A 21260-nucleotide genomic window follows, 5' to 3' on the forward strand; every position below is an offset into this window, starting at 1 on the left:
GACTTGGGCTGGTGCAGGAGCTGAGGGGGCCTCTCATCACAGGGTGTGCTGCTGCTGGTTCCCCCTGGCAAAGCAGTGTCCCTGCTCCAGGCAGGGCACTGTGGAACATTTGGCTGCAGGAAGTAGTGGGCAGAGGAGGCTGAGCCCCAAATGTGGGGATGAGGCAGGTAAGAAGGGAGGGGAGGGCAGGGGAAAGAGCAATGGACCAGCACAGAGAAAGCATCGTATGGAGAAGGAAGAGGGGTGGGAAGGGGGAAGGAAGCCCCCAGATCTCTACACTGGAAGCCTGGATCCCAATCCCTTGGGTTGGTCAGACTCAGCCCCGAGCTCAGTTCCAAAACATCATCTTTATTGTGCCAAGGGGTGGGGAGGGCAGTTTGTAAACAAGTATGTGAAATATACAGGTTAAGTTACTCGTCTTATTAACAAAATAAAGCTCTATCTATATTTACAGTCTTAAAAAAAAAAAAAAGAAAAAAAAAAAGAGAGAGGAAGAGCTGCTCCTTCGGTGCGCGGCCGCATCCAGCCCCCAGCCTGAGCTGTGCCTTGGGGGGAATAAATAAAGCACTGAGAAAAAGGGAAGAGAGAAGGGGGTGGGCAAAGAGAAAGGACCCCCACCGGCTGCTGTGGCCCTGGAGTGAGAGGGAGCAGCAGCCCCTAGCAGAGGTGTGATGCACGCAGCACGGCTGCTGCTCCCAGCGCTGCATGCACAGCCGGTGCTGCACCTGCATGCAAACCCTGCGCTGGGTGCACGGGTGCTGAGCAGAGCCAGATATTATTGTTTTTTTTTCTTTTTCCCTTTAAATCGCTATTTTTTCCTCTCCCCCCACTCCGTCTGCCCCCGCCCCCCCCCCTTCTGCTGTTTCCATGATGCACAGAGGTGAAGCCTTGCGCTCGCAGAGCTGTGAGCACCTGGGGATGCATGGACCCACAGCAGTGCTGTGCACCAGGGCTGCCCGAGGGCTGGGGCACAGCCAGGGAACAGCACCCGCTTTATTTACAAAGTGGGACAGAGCATCGGGAGCATAAAGGGCTCCTCAGTGCCCTCGGCTTGCACTCGGGTCAGGCAAGAGCTAAAAAAAGGCTCCATGGGAATTCACTGGCAGGCTGCAAGGGGGAACTGCAGTGGAGTGGGGAGGGCTGGGCTGAGCAGAGCTTACGGATGCCCCCATGGCCAGGCATCAGCAGGTGGCATAGGTAGGGAATAGAGAGCTGGAAGATTCCCATATCCCATTTCCCCCAGGTCCTTACTGGGGGCTGCAGGGTTCCTGAGCCATCAGCTCTCAGCCAAGCTGCAGAGCCCCATTCCCTACAGCAGCAACGGCACCGCCACGTACCCAAACCCCCCACCATCACCCACTCATCTCATCTCATCCCTGTGGCTGCTGGCTCTTTGCCCGCACCGCATCGGGGGTCACCAGCGCCTGGTGCCAGCCAGCCCCGCTGCCCCCCCGCCCGGCCCTTCAGTCTGTCAGCACCACCAGCTCTCCATCGCTCTTCTCCTCTCCCTCCGAGTCCTCCTCCTCGCTGTAGCGATACATCTCACCATCCGCCACCGAGTGCCCATCGTCCCCTCCGCCGTCACCTTCCTTCAGGCTACGAGCGCTGACGATGACGGGCATGCTGGGATCCACGCCACGGGGCAGGTAATGCTCCATCAGCGGGGACGGCAGCTGCATGCCCACCGGCCGAGGGTACAGCACATCCGAGGAGCCGGGGGGCAGCTGGCTGCCTTGGGGACTGCGGGATAAGGGGGAGGGGAGGGGGGGGGATGCCATCAGCTGGACGGGAGCGGGGCGAGCCCCTCGCTGCCCCCAGGGCATCCCTCTGTGTTACCCTATCAAATAGCCCTGCCGGGCATCCTGCCGCCGGTTCCTCATCAGCGCTTTGTATTCCCCCACGCGCAGCCGTTTCCCCTCCACGATGCACGTGCGTTTGGGTCGGGGTTTGTACTTATAGTCGGGATATTTCTCCAAGTGCTGTCGGCTCAGTCGGGCTTGTTCCTCGTAGTAAGGCTGCTTCTCCTGGTTTGTCATCGACTTCCAGCGGGAGCCTGGGCACAGAGGAGCCACAGGGTGTGCTTAGCCACTGCCACACTGCAGCTTCCCCATGGAGATCCGTGTGCACGACCCCATGGCAAGAGGGGATTCACGCTCATGGGGGCTGGATTTAGATCATGTTTAAGGTTCCTTCTAAGCCAAGCCATTCTGTGGTTCTAGGAATGTTCACATGCTGCTCTATGCACACTACACTTGCAGCAGTGCGACGCATCCCCAGACTGCGGGGCCCTCAAGTGTGATAGGAGCCAGAGTTGGGGTTGGTGGCACCCCTGGGATCCCTGCCATGCATGGTCCCCAGCCCTGACCTTCTGGGGCACCTCTCCAAATAGATGCTGTGACTGCTATAGGCTGTTCTGGTGTGTGACTCGGATTCCCCCAGTGGCTGACCTGCATTGTCACTTCTACCTGCACCCAAGCTAGGAGGGGAAAGGGGAGCACAGCACAAGGCTGCTGACTGGGGAGGGGAGGGATGGGATCAGGGGCTACAGCCAGACCCATGTCCGGGTCTGGGGAGTGATGGTCACGCTGGAAGGATCACATAATTGCATCATGGGGCGAATCTGGGATGGCTCAGCCCAAGAGAAAGTGCAGGGGCTTTAACTGCAGTTTCCACTGCTTAAAGGGCATATGGGGAAGAGTGAGCCCAGCTCTCCTCACAGGCGCACCTTGAAGGACAAGAGGCAGCAGATGAAAGGCAATTTACAGCTGGGCATGAGGAAATAATTCATCCTGCTGGGAGTGGGGCAGCCCTGGGAGAAAGTCCATGAGGGGAGTGGGATCTTCACCCTTAGAGATGCTCGGAGCCAACAAGAGAGCCTTGAGCATCCTCATCTGAGGATGATGCTAGCAATGCTTATGGCCTCAGACTTCCAGAGTCCTTGTCCCCACTCCCTAAACCCTCCCTCAGGTCTCCATCCCCTAGAGCTCATCTCCTTCCCCTGTTCCACCAGTTGGGCATTCTGAGTAAATCGAGGCACGGAGCCACACGCACCCCACATCCTCCCCCTCGTGCTCAGCCCCTCGTGCTGCCTGAGCCCCAGCAGCCACACAGGAGAGCACACAGCAACCAAAACTCCAAGCCTCGGGTGAGCACCGGTCCCAGCCCCCTTGGCTGCAGATTAAATTTGCCCCAGTGAACAGCGAGCAGCTCCGGCTTCCCATGCAGAACTGCGCCAGCTATTTAAAGCCACGGACATTGAATGTGACAGCAACCAGAACACCACACGCGTCTGCTCCCAGACCCCTCTCTGACCCCCAGCGGTTGCAAGCAGATCCTGCCTGCGTGCTCTTTCAAAGGGAGAAGCCCAGAGGTTGTTTCGGTTCTTTTTTAACGAGCGGAGCTGCTAAAACGAGGCGGCGGCCGAGCGAAGCGTGTGAGCCTTCAGATGGGCTACTGGGAGACCACACCGATTTCTTTTAATAGCTGGGGTGAAACAGGCTGCCCCAGGGCTGGGGTGACAGCAAGCTGCTGGTGGGGAGCTGGGGGACAGGGCTGGAGGATGCTGCCAGCTAAATGAGGATGGTGCAATCTCGTCCTGCTGGGGATACAGCAGCATGGGGTGCAGAGAGCATTGCAGGGGTGTAAAGGGGTGGCAAGTAAAGAGCTGCACTTGGTGGAGGATAGCAATGAAACAGTGCTGGGCTCTGGATCCTGGCATAGGGGGGCATTTGCCCCAAAGATCCTCGCCCCAAAGGATGCCCATGACCTGCTGCTCAGAGCAGAACCAAGGAACCCAGCAGTGGGTCCAGGTCCACCCTCACCCTGAGCATGCACTGCGCCCCTGCTGCTGCCTCAGCCTCTGGTTCCCCTTTGCACACCTTTGTCAATCTGACTGTCAATCATGGCCCCATTGCTGTGCCCCCCAGTGCTGTGGGATGTGCAGAGAAGGGTTTCCTTCTCCTTTCCATCCCACATCACAGTTGGGATCCCCCACCCTGACACGGTGAGGCAGGGTGGACGCAAAGCACTCACCCAGGATCTTGCTGATGCTGGAGTTGTGCATATCTGGGAACGCCTGCAAAATCTTCCTCCTCTCATCCTTCGCCCACACCATGAAGGCGTTCATGGGCCGTTTGATGTGGTTGTTGTTCCTGGACTCGGGGAAATGCCGCGTTCCTATGAGAGGGACCCCAAAGGCTGGCTCAGAGCACGAGGAAGAAGCAACGTGGCACTGCCCCCACGGCACCCACCGTCCCCATACCGTCCATCTCACAGCTCAGCAGAGTCTCATCCAGGCGGTGTGTGGGTGTCTCCTCCATCCGCTCCTTCACAGGGGAAGCATCGATGCCAACGTGGTCCTGCAGGAAGGGTGGATGGAGTCATCGTGGGGTGCAGTGATGGAGGGGTGGGGGGTCACTCTGGGTTCGGCTCACCTTGCGGTAAGGGTGGCTCAGTGCTCCCTCCATGGCACCGCTGTGGCCGTGCAGCAGCTGCCGTGCATCCTGGATGGCTTTGGTGATGGCATCGCCCTCGCCCAAGAATCCTGGTGGGAAACCAGCCCGGGGCACCCGTCAGCACCCCAAAATCCCATAATGCCTATCCCCAACCCAACAAAAAATGGGGCCGCGTGGCCCTGTGGGGCGGCACGGTGTACCCAGAGCACCCCAACAAGGTGAGACACCAAGGAGCAGAGCTGCCTGCCGCCTCTGGGAGGTGTTGTTGGGGAGGTTTTAGGATCCTCCACGGGTGGAGGTGATGGGAACCCACCCAAGGGCAGGTTGGACGGGCTGCTCTGCAGGTCTCGCACAGCCCCATGGCTCGGTGTGAGGGACTGGCAGCTGCTCATCTTCAAACTGGGTGAGCTGGAGGCACTGGGGAGCTCGGAGCCTTTGGGTTTGGCCGTCAAGTTCAGCGGCTGCGAGGTCTCCTGGGGCAGAAGGGAGGCAGGGTGTGATGTACAGCCCCCGGCACATCCAGGCGCAGGGGAACAGTGGGTGTTTTGGGGCTGTAGAGGCACTTTGGGGCCATACCTGCATCTGGAGGTGGCCAGAGCCGCTGGGTCTCTTTAACGTGGGAGGAGGAGGGCTGTGCAGCAGCTGCACGGGGTAATCCACTGCAGGGAACAGAGGAAGTGTTGGGGGACGAGGGCACCCCGCAGGCATCCATGTGCCCTGGGGACTCAGCTCACCTGGCTTGCAGGGGATGGGCTGGATGGGCAGCGCTATCTGGGGGTCCTGGGTCACAGGAAGGGGCTGATGGCTGGGGGTGAAGGCAGGGATCATGACGTAGGGCATGTTGACCTGCTGGAGGAAAGAGCACCACGGATAATGGTTGTGGGATGGCGTAGCTGGGCTGTGTCCCCGCTGTCTGGCTCTGCGGGTGGCTACAAGGGTGTCCCCCACCTTTACCTGGATCTGTTGCTGCAGCAGGTTGATTTTGTGCTGCTGCTGGATGAGCTGCTGCTGCTGCTTCGCAATCTGGAAGGAAGGAGACAGAGGGGCTGAGCAATGGGAACAGGGGCTCCTGAGCCCCCATGGGGCATGAGCTGCCCAAATCCAAAAGCGATGCTCCCAAGGGCATGGTGGCCTACTGTGGTTGGCACAGGAGATGTCTCAAGGGCCACAGGGACAGAAATGCACTAGGAGAGACCATCATCCATACACCGTGTGCCAGAGATGCCATCCCTGCACTTGGCACCGTTGGGTCACCCATACCCTGATGTCATCCCCACACTTAACACTATTAGGGATAAGAGGAATAAATCAGTGTTCAAAGAGCAAAGAAGAGGGCAGTCAGGAAGGGGCTCGTTAAGGACTTCCTATGATTCATCTTCAACATGTAGATAAGGAATGGAGAGCTTTGACCCTGAGCCACCCCATAGCAAGCAGCAGGATGGGAAGTCTTGGGATGGGCACAGAAACAGGGAAGGTTTCTGGGCAGATACCAAAGAGCTTCTTCCTACTTCTAGAGGGGTTCTGTCCCCTGCACCCCATCCCTCTGGTCTTGCCTCTGTAGTCAGAGGGTACCAAAGTGAGCCCTGAAGGGACACAGGTCTCCTGGAAGCCCACCTGCTCCTGCTGCTGCCGCGCCAGCTCCATCTGCTGCTGCTGCTTCTCAAAGAGCATTGCAGCCATGTTCTTCTGCTCTGAGTGGGCTGTCAGGAGCTGATCCCGCAGCGTGGACAGCTGGTTGATCATGACGAGCAGCTGGAGCTCTTTCTCTGCCAGGCTCTCCTGGGTTCCTGCATAGGGAAGAAGCAAAGTTGGGGGCTTGAGGAGCAGCATCACCACCACAGTGGGGGCTGTGGTCAGAGGGGTGTTCAAAAATCCCTCTGTGCCATCAGAGCAAGGTTTTATCAGGAAAGCCCAGTTCTGGGTAATGAGTATTTTGGGTAAAAACCTACAAATCTCCACAAAACATGACGCTGCAGACAACACCTCCCCTCCTATTGATGGGGGAACACAAAGCCATGCGGGCACCTGAGGGGGGCACAGAGCACCAAGGTGGCACAGAAGGGACCTCACCCTTCACTTCTTTGGTCTCAGCAGCATTTCGGCCCAGCAGCCTTTCCTTCCAGTCGCTGGAGAGTAATTTCTCAATGGTTGGCATCACTGTCCCCATCAGCAGGCACCGCAGTCAGCAGAGCAGAGTGGGGAGAGGAGAGCCAGGTGAGCACGGCCCGAAGCTCTGCACCGTGGCTCTTCCAATCCCAAATCTTCCCAAAAATAGAGAGGTCCCAGAAACCTTTCTTACCCTCTTTTAAGTTTCTGTTGAAGTCCAGCTTCTCCTGGCTGCCGACAGCCGGCTCGAAAGCTGAGCACCGCGGCTCCAACGCATCACCAGCGGGTGAGCAGGACTCCTGCACACACAGAGCATCACTCGGTGGAGAACCCGTGGACAGGGACATCTACATGTCTCCAAGCAGGAGACACCAAGCTGATGGGGTGCTCAGAGCAAACGGGTTGCTTGGAACTGATGGGATGTTTGGAGCTGATGAGATGCTCAGTGACATCCTGGACCACGTGCTCCTGCAGCACTTCCCCAGCTTGAAAGCATCCCAATGACCAAGCCCTGCTTTGCAGGAGGTTGCTGTCATTTCTTTGGATTGCCCTGCTTCTCCAAGACCAGGGACTGAGAATATTGGGCAGAGAGAGAGGAAGCTCGAGAGCAATTAAAACAGGAAAATAACAGAGTGGCCCTGGTCCTGCATGCGGGGACAGTGGAAGATGTCTGCAGGTGGCCCTGGAGAGCTGAGCGCCAAAAGCTAATCCCAGGGCTGAGCTGAGAGCACTGACAGCAGCCAAAAAACCTGAGGGGAACCTCAGGTTTCAGCTTGGTTTCCTCAGGATGAGGAATAAAAGCTCAGGGAAATGACAACCTCTGTCTGCCTGGGGTGGGATGCAGTGCACTGCCAACCCAAAGGGACCAGGGTTCGGTCAAGGCCAGGAGCAGAGGCGGTCACAGTGATGGGACCCACCTGTGGCAATGCCTGGGGGTCTGTGCCCTCTCTTGGTGGTGGTCCCGGGGGGTCGTTGGGATGGGGCTCAGTGCTGGGGGCAGCCCCCGGTGGGCTCTCGTAGCCACTCTCCTTCTTCTCCTCCGTCTTGATGCTGCAGTTCACCATGCTGCCCGCCCCATCGAGCTCCAGGTGGGGAGAAACGGGGCTCCTCATGGACATCCTGCAGAACAGCAGGGCTGTTAGCAGAGAGATGGGGGTCTCCCCTCCTCCCCACACATCAGAGGCACCCCTTTGCCCAGCCTTGCCCTGTGCTGGTGGTGAAGCTGAGCCCTGCGTACCCCTAAGGGCTCTCCATGACCAGCCCCCAGCGGGGCACCACGGGGCACAGAAATGTCCTAAGGGCATCCAGTGGGGCACCAAGCATGGCCAGAACCAGTTTTATTCCCATAGGATGTGCCCTAAGCAATGTGCCACAGCCACGTCCCCTACACAGCCCCAGCTTGGCACAGTTTGTGTCCCCAAATGGGACAAGCTGGGATCCCGCTGCAAACTCCCAGCAGGAATTTCCCCCAGCCCCCGGACCACCAGCCCTCACAACACACAGCAACAACAGCACCAAATGCCCCCTCCCCATCTTCACCTTTCAGGGTGGAATAATAGGGGAAGGAGACCATCAGGGATGGGATTTACACTGGGATGAAGGGCACGGGGGCCACAGTGTGCACCCTGCAGCAGGGACCCCCCAGCCCTGCACCCATCAGGGGGTCCTGCCTGCACCCCACCATCCGGGGGCCCCCAGGACAGGACCGGGCTGCACCATCGGGGCAGCGGTGACACAACAAACAAAGCCCGGCTCAAGCTGCGAATTAATCAAACTGCTGAAAATAAAACCTTCCTCTCAGGAACTTCAAACAAAAGAAACGAAAACAACAAGGCCGGCTGGGTAATGAAAAGCCAGGGCTCTGAATAGGGGACAAAAGGAAGTGGAACAATAGGGTGTTGGACAAAAGCAATAAAGTAAAGGGAAGTGTGACAGCTCAACAATGGGGCACTGTGTGCGCCAGAGTTTCTGATCTTAGCAGGGCTTTTTTTAATCTCAGTTCCCTGCCCTTCTCTGAACAAACCCACCGTGCTCTCCGGGCTCTGGGTTTCCTCCCAGCTCCAGCCCTGCACGGTATCTGCCCGCATCCTGCAGCACCGCCCGCTCCCCTTTCCTGCCCCCTGCCCACCTCGGGGGGCAGCCCGGCAATGAGTCCATCCTCTCTCCCGCCCCCCCCGGGATCGATGCTCATAAAAACACCCCGAGGGATGGGGAGGAAATGGGCGCTGCTGGCAGCAGGACCGAGCCGGCGTGCAGCCAGCGGGATGCTGCGCTCAGTGTGCTGTGTGCATCCAGGTGCCCCGCGGTCTCCCAAAGCCTGAAGTGCTGCAGGTGGGGAAAAATGAGGCAGCAAAGCACAGCCCCGGGTGCTTTTGTGGCTCAGGAGTTGGTGAAGGAGTAAAGAGAGGAGTTTGGGTGCTGAGTGCTGCTCTGCGTGCAACAGCAACAAGCTGAGCTCGGTATGGGAGAGGAGAAGCAAGGTTGATGCTCCTTCCATCCCTTCTGAAGGCACAAAGCCCCGCTCCATGCGTTCCTGCCATCATTTCCCCTCCCTCCCTCCAGCAGGGATGCAGTCAGCCCAAGGATGCCCACACAGTGCTCAGCACAGAGCAATGCACTCGGTCAGGTCACCTTCCCACTGTGCTTCACCTCCCGGTGCCACTGGAAGTTTACTCTTAAAATACAGCCGGTGCTTTAATAGGGGTCCGTGTGAAAGGGGCCTCATTGTGGGATTATTATACGGTTTGCTGAACAAAAAAAAATGTTAAAAAAAGGGAGAAGAAAAAGGAGAAAAGTGAGTGGTGATCTTGTTACAAGGCTTGTTCCCATAGCAGGGCCGTGCTGGCTGTCTCAGGTGTGCTCAGCTCAAGGGCTCCTCTGTTGCACAGACAATAGGGCCGGGAACAATTGCCTTGGCACAGGGAATACATCTTCATGTAAGAGATCTTTGCCTTTAATGTTTGCTATTTAATGAAGGGCGGAGGGGAATGGAGCGAACAGAGCACGGATGAGCAGTGCCAGCCTGGAGAGCCACAGCGAACAGCGCAAGCACGGGGACAAGGTGTACCCAAAGATCAGCACGAATGGGGCTTCTTTGCAAAGCCCTACGGCTGCCACCCCAGCACACATCGCTTTGCTCACCTTACCTGCAACCAGGCTGCCCCAGCTAAAGCCCAGAGCTGAGGTTTGGGGATGGCGACAGCCGGCTTTTCCTTCTCCATTCGTACCCCTCAATGGCACATCCTGCAATTCTCCCCTTGTGCTGTGCCACCCTTCCTGGCTAGGAGCTGATCCTATCTGCCCCATTTGTGTCACAGCCGAACAGCTCGTTAGGGCAGGGGCAGAGCCAACAACAGCCTGGCACCATGGATGATGCCAATGTGCCTCTTGCCGAGCCCCCCCCCCCCGGACCCTTTAGAGCATCCCCTCACCGGTCTCCAGCATTGCAGAACACAGCACTCACCTCTGCACAGCAGCAAGGAGGAAAAACGCCAGCAGAGATGCGCTGCAGGCTGCACCAGGCTCAGAACTGAGGGTTCCTGCTCCTCAGTCCAGGGCAATTCCACCCCATGGGATGGCAGCACTGAGGGATCCCACAAAGTGGGACACGGGAGAGCATCCCAGCAGCTGATGGAGTGAGTTGGGTTGCCTGGCTTTTAGGATCAGCTCCATCTGCCCATCACCAAACGCACCAGCGAAGCCAAGAGGCCGTCGGCTTTTTGCTTTTCCTTTTTCCACACAGAAAAATATCAGTTCATAGATTCCCTTCCACCTCCCCACACACGCAGCAAGCCAGGGGAAAAGCACCAAACGTAGCCAAACACAAAATCCAACAGGGGAAAACACCACACAGCACAGAGCAGCGGGAAAGCACCGCAGGCACAAGCTGCGAGCACCCCCAGGAGAGAGAGCAGGGGGAAAAATAAACCACACACAGGTTCTCTCCTTCCAAGCAGGGCTCAAGGAATCCCTCCGGTCACCGGCACAGACAATAGCCCGTCTCCTGCCAGACGAGAGGACTGCTTTCCTGCCAGACTTGGAATGTCCTTTCGGGGCCCTTTCCAAGCGTTTCCGCCCAGCGTGCCTTCGCACATAAAAGGAGGGATGGTTTCCTCCTGCCACGGCCACTGCGTGCCTGGGGGGGTGGCTGAGGTGAGGGACACAGCTGGGAACTTCACGAGGTTGCCATCCCATGGGGACACAGGGACAGCGGGGTGCATGGCAGGGAGAGGGCAGCACTTCCTACACTGGGATCGGGGCTCTGGTGTGCGTAAAAATAGAGGGTCATGGGGTCAAGTCTCACCTTTTTGAGCTCGCGAGGGATTGCAGCCAACCTCTGGCACTCCACACTAAGGCATATCTGCTGTCCCCAGCGCTGTGCTGTCACTAGCAGGAGGAAATGGTGACCTTTGGGGATGTAGCAGAGCTGGAAGTGCAGCCCGTGTGGCTCCCGGCCAAGCAGGAATCAGCACAGAGCCATTCACAAACACCCAACAGCTGAGGATTCATGCCCAGAAACGCCCAGTGTAGGACCATGAAAAAGCAGGTTTTAAGCCCAAGATACACCCGGATGTCGGGATACTGAAGTCACCCAGAAGCCACGGATGGCTGAAGCCATCCTGCTGCAGAGCTGCCATCACCTCATGGCAGCCACAGCTCCACGTGTCCCCGCCAAGCCAGGCAGAGCCGCAGCGGAAACGCTCAGCGCTGGGGCGAGCCGACGCTTTGCACATCCTCTGCAACACCTCACCTGCAGAAAGCCCCAACCTCTGCCTTCCCAGCATGCTGCCAAGTGCTGGCGTTGCTGAAAAGCTGCAACATCAGTACTGAAAAGGGAGAGATTTGGAAAGCATTGCTCTCGGTTCATTTCGGCAGAACTCTGGGGGCTTGCAGGCAAAACCACAGCTCCAACGACAGCTGGGATTTCCCAGTGCCCACACGGAACATGGTGCTCTTTGTCTGTTGCCCAAAGGCTCCCCGTGGCTCTGACTGGGGGGTTGATGGCCTCCGGAAACGTCCCTGTGGGCTCAGAGCGCAGCGGTGACACCAAGGTGACAGAATTGGCATCATGGAAACTCCTGGCAATGGGCACGCAGGGGAGGTCACCCCTCCGTGTGCCACCCCAGCACCTGCTGCCACCCACATCCCCTCCACTCCCAGTCTAGTCAAGCCTGGGACCCATATCTCACAGGGAGGAGGATTCCCCCCTTTGCTTCTAGAGGCCGTGCTCGGCTCTCCAGCACTGCCAGGCTGGGGCTCTCGGTGGGGTGGAGCAGCAATTCTGCATCGCTCAAGTGGAGCGTAGAAATGCGTGGCTCCTGTTGCTGCACAGCTCCTGTTGCTGCACAGCCCGTGGAAGCTTTAACCCTAAAGCAAGAGGACATCCTGGAGAAGCAGAGTGGAGCTATGGGATGCTCAGTGTGGGGACGGGACAGCAAAGCCCCCCATGATAACAATGAGAGGTGAACGCCGTGTGCTGCCATTCCTGGCACATGGGTCCCTTTGGCACAGCCTGCAGAGGTCCCAACCACATCACATCCCTGGGTTCTTGGTGGCCCTTTTTACTCACAATTTCCAGCTGGTTGTGAATTCTGCTCTCACAGGGCTTCCTAAGCTGCTCCTTACCACGCTGCTCTGGTTGCATACAAGATGGCAGAGGGCCACATCACCGCCACGAGGTGCCTTCCTGCCTCCCCCCTCTCCAGTACAGGGGCTCAGCCGGGACCTCCCCCTGCTGCCAGCACCCCACATCCAGATGGGGGCAATGAGCCTCACAGCACAGCTCTGGAGGCATTAAATCACATCCAATGTACCCATATTCACCCCAAAGATGTAACACATGCACTACGCGCTTGGCAGCAGCACAGGAGCCAAACAAATAACCCAAAGCAACACCAAGAGCCTTCCCAGGGCATCAACTGGTGCAGGTCCACAGCAATGCTTCCAGCATTGGTTTCTTTGATGGGACGAGCAACATGATGCTTTAATTAGGGGAAAAATCAAAATGACCATCAGGTGGACCTTCGGGACCACAGGATTTATTGGGTGGGGAACGACCTCATTGGCACGTTGGAATTATTGAAGACCCACCGAGGAACGGGCACAGGGAGTGGACCCAGGCAATGGGAGATGTGGTCCTTCCCCCTTCCCAGCCTCAGAATCTGCCAGGATTTCTTTCTTTTTTTTCTTTTGGTTGTTGTTTTTTCCCCTTTCCCTTTTGGTATCACTAAGGGGAAAGCGCTGCGCACCGCCAGCTCTGCAGCCGGATGGCTTCACTGCCCAGGTTGCATTTGGAAACATCTTTAGAGATGGGTCTGGAAGCACCCAGATGGGAACCAGGACACAGCAGGGACATGGGCAGCACGGGGACAAGGCGACACTGAGGTTGGGTGACTCCCTGTTCCCATGTGCTGGGCAGGGAGCAAACAGCACTGAGCATCCCCTCGACTCCTCACCCGCTCCGCACAGCGCGGCAGGAAGCCGTGCAGCCATGCACAGCATTGCTTTGCACGCCGGCCACTCAAAGCGTTCTCATTTGCACGTCTTCAAGAGTTTTTTCACCTCTGCAGGTCTCTAAATACCACAGCAAAAAGAACAAGCCCCCACAGCTGTAATATTTTCCAAGTCCCCCTTCCTACTGCGCCTCTTTTCTTCTTTTAAATACTTTTTGATGCAAAATCTTGTCATTCATGGAAGGCTTTGGATGGGTGGTAGAGGGGAACGGCCACAAGACCCAGAAGGTTCTGCAGGTGCTGAGCACCCAGGGGTGGTCGGATCAGGACCTCAAGGGGTCCTCAGGCCCTTCCCTGACCCTGGAGCCCTCTGGGCTCCTCCACCCTCCCCCCAGCCGTCCACAGAGCGCTCAGCTGCCCACCCTCTGCCCCTTGTAATGCAATCGATTTGCAAAGGAAGAGCAAATAAAGGAAACCTTTCCCATAACGGAGATGAGGACGGGGACGACTCACCCGGCACGGCGATGCCGGAGCGCACGGAGCTCCGTCTCTGTCCCCTTTGTTGCAGTTTCTGCCTTCTCCTCACCCCCAAAGCAGCCCTCGGGTTTATCGCAGAGGCCGATCTCGGTGCAGGTTTGGTGCTGTTTCACTCACTCAGCGTTTCCAGGCAGAGTTTGTTCACAAACAATACTTTCCAATCGCATGACGGAGGGGCGAAGACATTTGACCCCTTTCCTCTCCCGCTCCTCAACAAGAAGGAGCTCAGCTCAGCCAGGCTCAGCCCAAGCACTTGGGGACTAAAGGATGGGATGGAGCACAACACTTCCCAAAGCATGAACCTCCCTCTCCCAGCCCTTGCTGAGCACCTCGTGCCATTCTACACCTTCCATCAGTGGCACTTTTTTCCAGTTGCCCCCCAAGCTTTGAGATTTTTTGGGGAGCCCCTCTTTGGGAGACTCAACTTTGGGAGATCTTTGGGGGTTTCTCTCTGGGGGCTCTTCTTTGGGGGAACTCCTCTTCGGAGGTCTCTTTTCTGGAGGGTACCCAACTTTGGGGGGTTTTTCTTTGAGGTTTCCTCATTGGGGTTTCTTCTTTGGGAGCTCCTCTTTGGAGGCCTCAATTTTGGGGGCTTCTCTTCGGGATCTCTTTTTTAGGGGACTCAACTTCGGGGGCTCCTATCCGGGGGGCTTCTCTCTGGGAGCTCCTCTCTCTTGGGGCGGCTTCTCTTTGGGGTCTCCTCTTTGGGGCTCCCATCTGATGGTATTCTGGTGTTTCCAGGCTCACATACATGTACCCAAAGCAGCTCAGGGGCCCCTTGAAGACAACACCAAACCCCAAACCCCACAGCCACACGCTTCCGCCCGTGCCAGCTCTGCTCTCCGAAACCCACATCGCCCCAGAAACCATCGGCTTCACCTTGTATGGGTTTGTAACAGCAGCAAACAGCCCCATGCACCCAAACTGCTGCTTGGCCACAGGGGCACAAAGGCTCTATCAATGGAACTCAAGGGAACCGGGGGAACTCCACCCCCTCCAGCTGCCAGGGGGGCTTGGGGAAGGGGTGACGGCCACCTCCCAGCTGCTGGGGCCGTTTGACATTTCAACAACAGATTTTTGCTGGTGTGACAGGAGCTGATGGCACCACGGGCAGCTTCCTTTGGAAAGCAGAGGGAACCTGGATCTCAGCAATCACAGCCAGGTGGGTCGGGATGGAGATCCCCAAGGAAAACACTCTCAGCTGGATTTCTCTCCCTTATCACCATGAGCTCCCTTCTTACTGATCTATGGGGCAGATCTGAGATCCCGTGCTAAGAACTCAGTGAGGAGCTCGTTCCTCATTGCCCTGCACCCCTCCAGCAGAGTCCCTCCCAGCACAGGGAGGTCACCCCAAGCCCAGTGCTGGGACTGTTTATGGGACAGACCCCTCTGAGCAACGACACCGCATCGCACCCCCAACCACCGCGCACAGTCAGGTTTACTTCTTTCCCTCCCCTGCTCATTTCAGAGGAGATCACAGACCATGAAAACCGTGCAGAGAGATGTGGGGACAAGCTCCTACTGGCCCGCCAGGATTATTTTCATTGCACAAGGGGCGCAGACTCTCCAGCAAGCTGCAGACAGCCCTCCCTGCTGCCATGGGGTGTCCGATTGCCCCTGACCACCCCCATGTCCTGCAGCACACAAGGGGCTCTTTGTGCCCAAGCAGCCACAGTGGCACCTGTCCCCCTCTGTGTCCCCACATCCCCTCAGGTCCTCAATCCCCCTGCAGCAAAGGGCTTTAAGTGCCCAGCTGGCTCCTGCGTGGCTGAGCAGGGCTGAGGGAAAGCACAGTTGCTCTGTGCACAAGCATTTGCAATCCCTGCTGCTTTGCACGCTGCTTTTTGCCATAGGGGTGCATGAGCCTGCTGTGGGCTCCTCTGGGCTCTGCCCACCTGGTGGCTGCACCTGGGAGAGCCACCATCCCATAACCAGCACCAAGCAACCCTCCCCTGCAAAAGCACGCTTTCCTCAGCTCAGTTCCCAGGATGAACCCACAAACCTGGTGCAACACAGCAAGAAGAGCTGGGCAGAGGAAGCCCAAGAGCAGGTGCTGCAGGTGAAGACCACTGCCCGAGAGCCCCCAGGAAAGGCAAACATTGCCCTCTTTCTGCCCACGCTGCAGCCTGTGGGGATACAGAGGGGTCTCACAGCTGCACAGGCACAAAGTGCCCCTGGGACCCCCCCCCCACAAACCCTCCCGAAGTCCTCTCCCCAGCGCCTGTATCATGCGCAGCAAGAAAGGTGAGCAGGAAAGCTCCAGAGCTTCATCCACTGGGGAATTCACCTGCAGAGCCCCAGGGGCTGGGGATGTCCATGTCCGGGTTCGTGTCCTCTCTGCCAGCAAAGCCCCACGCAGAGCAGCCTCACAGGCGGCTCCGTGCAGCCCCTGCCCCAGGGGACTCGCTTTCCGGCTGGGCGTGCAAGGTAGAACAATGGGGCCGAGCCCTCTATTGTTCCAGACAAAAGATAAGCCGGGCTCTGGCATTCCCCAACCGGAGGGCAGGGACTGGCCGAGCCCTTCCCTGCCCCGGGCTCCATGGGGACAGGTGGAGAGGGGCTGCAGGAGGTTCTGCCCCTGCGCAGCCCCCAGCTCACACCTCCACAGACACGCACACACACACGTGCACACCCTTGCACACACGCTCCATCCCACAGCCCTGCAGGCTTTGCCCCAGCTCTGCATTTGGCTTTGCTCCCCCTTTTCTTCAGCCTCACGTCCCCACGTGTCCCCATCATCCAGCTTCGCACCCAGCACCTCGCCAGCCTCCTTCCAGCCCTTGGTCCCATTCTTTCCTCTCCTTGAGCTGTTGTTCCTCTTCTCCGGGACCACTTTATGGGAAGGATGAGTGCTGCTAACCGCACACAGCACACGGCACAGCAGCCTCAATGCACCCCACAGGCAATGGGGCAGTGCAGCAGGGATGGGGGCTGCCCAGTGGAACTGCTTGGGGCCCCCCAGCCGTGCCCATGCAGCCCAACCCATCACCCACACCTTCACTTTTTCTGTGCTTTCACAGAACAAGGCTACCAACGCTCCCATACAAGAGAGGAAGAGCATGGAGAGCTGCATGCTGCACCCACGGGGCACCCAAACAGCAGCAGAAGGTGACAGCCCAGGGCTGGTAATTGCTCATTAAACATGGAATGTGTCCAGGCTGACCCTCTCCATGCCAGGGAACAGCACCGCTGTTGCGCAGTGCTGGCAATGCCTGCAGGCATTTCTCTGCCCGTTTCTACCCCTTTGCTTCTTTCCAGACTCCAGCCCAGCCCTCAGTAACTCCATTTCTCAAGGGCAAAGAGGACCAAATACCCCTCTGCTACCCCACACCCTTTGAATTCTCTTTGCCATACATCTCCTCCCAGCAGAAAACCAACTGCCGTCAGCCCCCTTCACCAGCCAGAACGAAGAAACAATGCCTCAGAACATCAGATCTCAGCCAGGGCCACCCAAAATGCTGCTGGAAGGATGAGCCCCATTACCTTGTTCCTCTGTGATGAGGCAGCTGGGGTGGTGGGGCTGAGCTCCACTTCCAGCACGTGCTCAGGACTCGCATCAGTGCTTTGTGGGATCCCATTTGGCCGCTGCATTTCCCCTCGTTCCTTTTCTCCCTGACCCATCCCAGCAGCCTCAACACCAACCAGCAGTGCCCCCTGCATCTCCCCAGTGCCAAAGCGACAGCACCGGCCACACCAAGTGCCCTTGTTTGGGACTGGAGCACATCCAGCATTGGACATATGGCCCCGGAGCAGGTGGGGTGGTAGAAGAGAGGGGGGAAGGGAGAGCTTCCAACTGCAGAACCATTTCCAAAAGTCGGTGCCTTTGCCATCGCTCCTCCTGCTGGGAGCGGCCGGGCTGAGGGAGCCCCATGCTGAGCATAGGGCACAGCCCGAGGGAGAGGGTTTGGCTCTGAAATATTCTCCAAAAGGCACAGGATGGGGGGAAGGCACCGACCGCTTTCCCAGCAGCACTGTCACAGGCCGCCCTAATTTATTTCCCTTTTGTCTGTTTTGTGCTGTGCAAAAAACTGGGTGGAAATGGGGTGATGCATCGCGGCAAACTTTTGAAGCAGCCCAAATCTTCCCCCTCCCCCCTCCTCCACGCAGCACAATGAGACCCAAACCTCCAAAGCTGGTGAGAAACCAACAGCAGAGCTGGGGACGTCCCAGAGCTGTAGGGGCACCACGGGGCTGCAGACCCCCAGGGCTGAGTCCCCATCAGACCACGGCCAGACGCAGCTGCTGCTGGATGCACAGAAAGAGGCAGCTCACACTGCTGTTTTCTAGCAGAGAACAAACAAATTTCACCAACACTTTGCAGTGATGCTCCGCTCAGCACACAGCCAAACCAGAACAGAACAAAAGAATCCAATGGGTTTTCCCCATGCTGTTGTCCAGAGCTGTAGGGAGTCACTGCCCTGCCCAGGAGTGGGGGTTTGTTTTGCTTTCAATACACAGTTTGTAGCAAAATAAACGTGATGCATTTTAGCAGCACAGCGGAGCGCTTGGGGTGTAAAAGCAGAGCAGAGCTGTAGTGATACGCGTTGAAGGCTGTCCATCTGGTGAGAAAGGCTTTTCTGCTCTGCAATCACACGCACAAAGCAGCTCCAATCCTAAGTGTTCACAATGGGATGGGGCTGAGCAAGCAGGAGTGCAGCATGGTGCCGGACAGACAAAGCTGGGCGCACATCGGGTGGCGTGCCCTGGGTCCGTGGGGAGGGACAGCCAACAGCAGAGCCAAACTGCATCAAAATCCTTCTGAGTTTGTTGGGTTTTGTTTCAAGGGATCGCCGAGCTGCCTTGGCTCCATGGCCATCCAAGCACCCCACGTCCTGCACCCCACAGACCACCCTCACCAACAGGGTTGCTCTCAGCCACCCCACGTGCTCAGCGGCAAACTCCAGACCCCAAAGCCATCCCTGCCCCATGGCACCGAGCCCCCATCATCTCCAAGCACTCACCTCAGCGCAACCCCCACTGTTGGCCACCGATGCCCCCATCCCCAACCTCTGTGACAGCAAACCAGCCCAGCGTCAGTTCCAGGAAGGCAACAAGCAGCAAACCCCTCCAGCAAGTAGCAAATGTAAAAATAAATGTGCTGAAAGGAAAGATTTACTGTGCTTGCTGCTGCTGCGTGCCCTGCATAGAGGGAAAAACCCATCCTCAGCATCCCATGGACGGGGTTAAATCCTCTCCAGCAAATAGCAAAGTTTACGAGCTGCTCCATCTCACTGCTAGGGTGCAGCTCCCCATGAGAATCGGGGGGGTTCAAAAAGCTCAGTTATTCCCCCCCCCCTGGGCACTTCAACCCTCTGGAACAAACTCAGCTCTGAGGACTGTGCAGGGTCTGCGATTTGGGAGTCAAAAGCAGCAGCAGGGAAAGCTCGCCGCGATGCGCAGCGCTTTGCGCACCCAACAGCTCCAACCAAAAAGCTCCCAGAGCAACAAATGTACTTCAAGGAGAAGGAAAAGGGATCTATTTGTAAAGTTCGTGGTCTCTGCTCCTACCTAATGGTGCTGCTCGGTGGGTGCTGAGCTCCTGGGGGGTGACGGGCTGGCAGTGCAACGAGAGCTGCTAAAAAACGGGGCACCCGCCAAGCCGACCTGCCCACCTCCACCAAAGGACAGCGGCTGTTTTTCATGCGACGGCCCCGAAATCGCAGCCTTTCAAAGGAGAAAAAAAGAAAAAAGAAATCGACCCCGTGCTGCATCAGTGTCAACAGAATGGATTCTGTGCAAAACTCAATTGAACTAAAAGGAAATTGCGCGGATTACCAACGCGGGTTATTGGCTCAATAGGGGAGTAACTGAGCGATATGATCTGGTCTGCGCCACGGAGAAAATAACATTAGCTGAGCTAATGGTCCTTTTTCACTCCTAAAACCTATTACTCCAGATCTGCTTTGGAAGCAGGGTGTATTTCCATGGAAATACCTCGCGAGACGGAGCGGCTTTGAGCGCTGTGCAGCCACAGATTGACATTTTTCCCAGAGCAACCCCACGTCCAGCACTGGCAATCAGGTTGGGGTGGAAAGGAGCAGAGCTTTGCATCTGTTTGTGCATTTCACAACGGCTCAGCTGCAGCTCAGGGTGACGCAGCTCTGGGTTCCTCTCTCCCATCACTAACTTTGTGTGAGCTGCCCTCCAGCTCCCACCACACGCATCCCTGAGCCGAGGGGTGACACCAGATGGAACCCCCCCCCCCACATCACAGCAGTGTAGGACCCCCAGGAGCCCTCTCAGCGATCCAAATCTGCCCTGAACCACCCCAAAACACGTGGCTGCGGGATGCAGTGACACGGATCAGCCGTAATTTGGGCTCAGACAGCAGACAGCTCTGTGCTGACCCCGGCTGTGCCCCGTGGCAGCGCCGCTGCTGCACTGTTGGAGCACTTTGTTGGATGGACAAACAGCAGCGCGGTGCTGCCAGCAAGTTTTCCTGCCCGTGTTCTGTGCCGGTATCCCGACAGCGCTGCAGGGATGTAGGAGGGGTTGGAGAGATAATACACACGGGTAAATTGCCTCTGCCATCCAACAAGGCAGCAACAGCACATCCATCCCCTGGGGGAGAAGGGACGGGGTCCCAAAGGATGGGGACCCAAAGAATGGGGACGCAAAGGATGGGGACCCAAAGGATGGGGACCCCAGCCCTGCACCCCTCCGAGCTGCGAAGCCCCACACAGCCGCACGCAGCCCCGCACGCCCCGTGTGTGGTCGAGGCCGGCTGTGCGCGGTGTGTGCCGGCACATGGTGTCTGTCTGGCCGTGCAACGCGTCCGCCTGCGTCGGCGGGGCTGCCAGCCCGACACCCGCTGCCCCTAAAACAGAGCGCACGGCACGGACAGGAGCTGGGACGCGTCCCACTGGGGGTCCTGGGGAAGGGGCTGCAATGGGATCACACTGAACACGAAGCGGAGGGGGGAGGGTGCCGCGGATTAACCCCTACCCTGCCGCGCTCTCGCTCTCCCCGGCTCTGCTCTTGGAGGAGTTCGCAGCCCCATAAGTTTGTAACAGGACTGGGGCCGACGCGGAGCTCCGCTTTCCCCCTTTCCCATTTCGTTTAAGCAAAGGGGTGGCGGGGTTCTGCCATGCGGCCGCACAGCCGGGGTTGGGGGCACCACGACCCGGGACTGTGCTCAGCGCCCCCAGAGCCGCGTCCGTGCCCCCCCCCTCTCCTCTCCCCCCACGCAGTGCCCCACATGGCCGTGCCTCTGCCCCGCTCCCTGTTCCGCCCGCACTCACGGCTCCGCCGCGCTGCAGCGCTGCGCCCGGGTCCCGCTCCCGGTCCCACTCCGGTGCCGCTCCCGGTGCGGGCTCCGCCGCCTCTCGCACGGCTCAGGTCCGCTCCATGTCCCCGGCGCCTCCGCTGGGAGCTGCCCCGGCGCCGGGCGGAGAGAGGGAGCGGGGAGGAGGAGAGGAGGAGGAGGAGGTGGAGGAGGAGGGCCCAGCAAACCAGCAGCCGGCTGAGGGGCGGCCCCTCTGCCCCGTCCCCTCCCCTCGGGACCCCCTGCTTTGCCCCGACGGGGGACCCACGCGGGACGCCGCTTCTGCTCCGTCCCGGACTCGTGGCGGTGGGGGGCGGTGGAACCCCCCAAGGACTTGGGCAGAGTTTGGGAGACCCCTGCCCGCACCCCGCGTCCCACCGCCAGGAATGAAAGGCGGAGGGTCGCGGCTACGCTGGGAGCGCAGGGCTGGTTGGGGCACACACGTGT

The 21260-nt window shown here is 58.2% G+C and overlaps 1 protein-coding gene across 6 annotated transcripts; it reads right to left on the reverse strand.

The window, feature by feature from the left end:
• Positions 1 to 857: 857 nt before the first annotated feature.
• SOX13 (SRY-box transcription factor 13) lies at positions 858 to 20884 on the reverse strand. 6 transcript variants are annotated; one of them, XM_042884169.1, is made up of 15 exons: positions 10864 to 13399; positions 10024 to 10288; positions 7478 to 7679; positions 6754 to 6859; positions 6525 to 6611; positions 6069 to 6241; positions 5409 to 5477; positions 5189 to 5303; positions 5031 to 5113; positions 4768 to 4927; positions 4434 to 4543; positions 4262 to 4358; positions 4033 to 4176; positions 1837 to 2053; positions 858 to 1740 (listed from the first exon to the last, which is right to left on the reverse strand). In XM_042884169.1, exons 3-15 carry the CDS (start codon positions 7676 to 7678, stop codon positions 1464 to 1466), a joined length of 1839 nt encoding a protein of 612 aa, XP_042740103.1. In that variant the 5' UTR covers position 7679; positions 10024 to 10288; positions 10864 to 13399; the 3' UTR covers positions 858 to 1463. The 6 variants fall into 6 exon arrangements, with proteins under 6 accessions (XP_042740103.1, XP_042740104.1, XP_042740099.1 ...); XM_042884170.1 differs by lacking the exons at positions 10024 to 10288; positions 10864 to 13399 and adding an exon at positions 20791 to 20884; XM_042884165.1 differs by lacking the exons at positions 10024 to 10288; positions 10864 to 13399 and adding an exon at positions 15837 to 18416 and having other exon boundaries at positions 5189 to 5300.
• Positions 20885 to 21260: the final 376 nt, after the last annotated feature.

This window comes from Lagopus leucura, unplaced genomic scaffold (assembly GCF_019238085.1).
Source record: "Lagopus leucura isolate 7727_CA_CO unplaced genomic scaffold, USGS_WTPT01 Super-Scaffold_100043, whole genome shotgun sequence".
Lineage (NCBI taxonomy): Eukaryota > Metazoa > Chordata > Aves > Galliformes > Phasianidae > Lagopus > Lagopus leucura.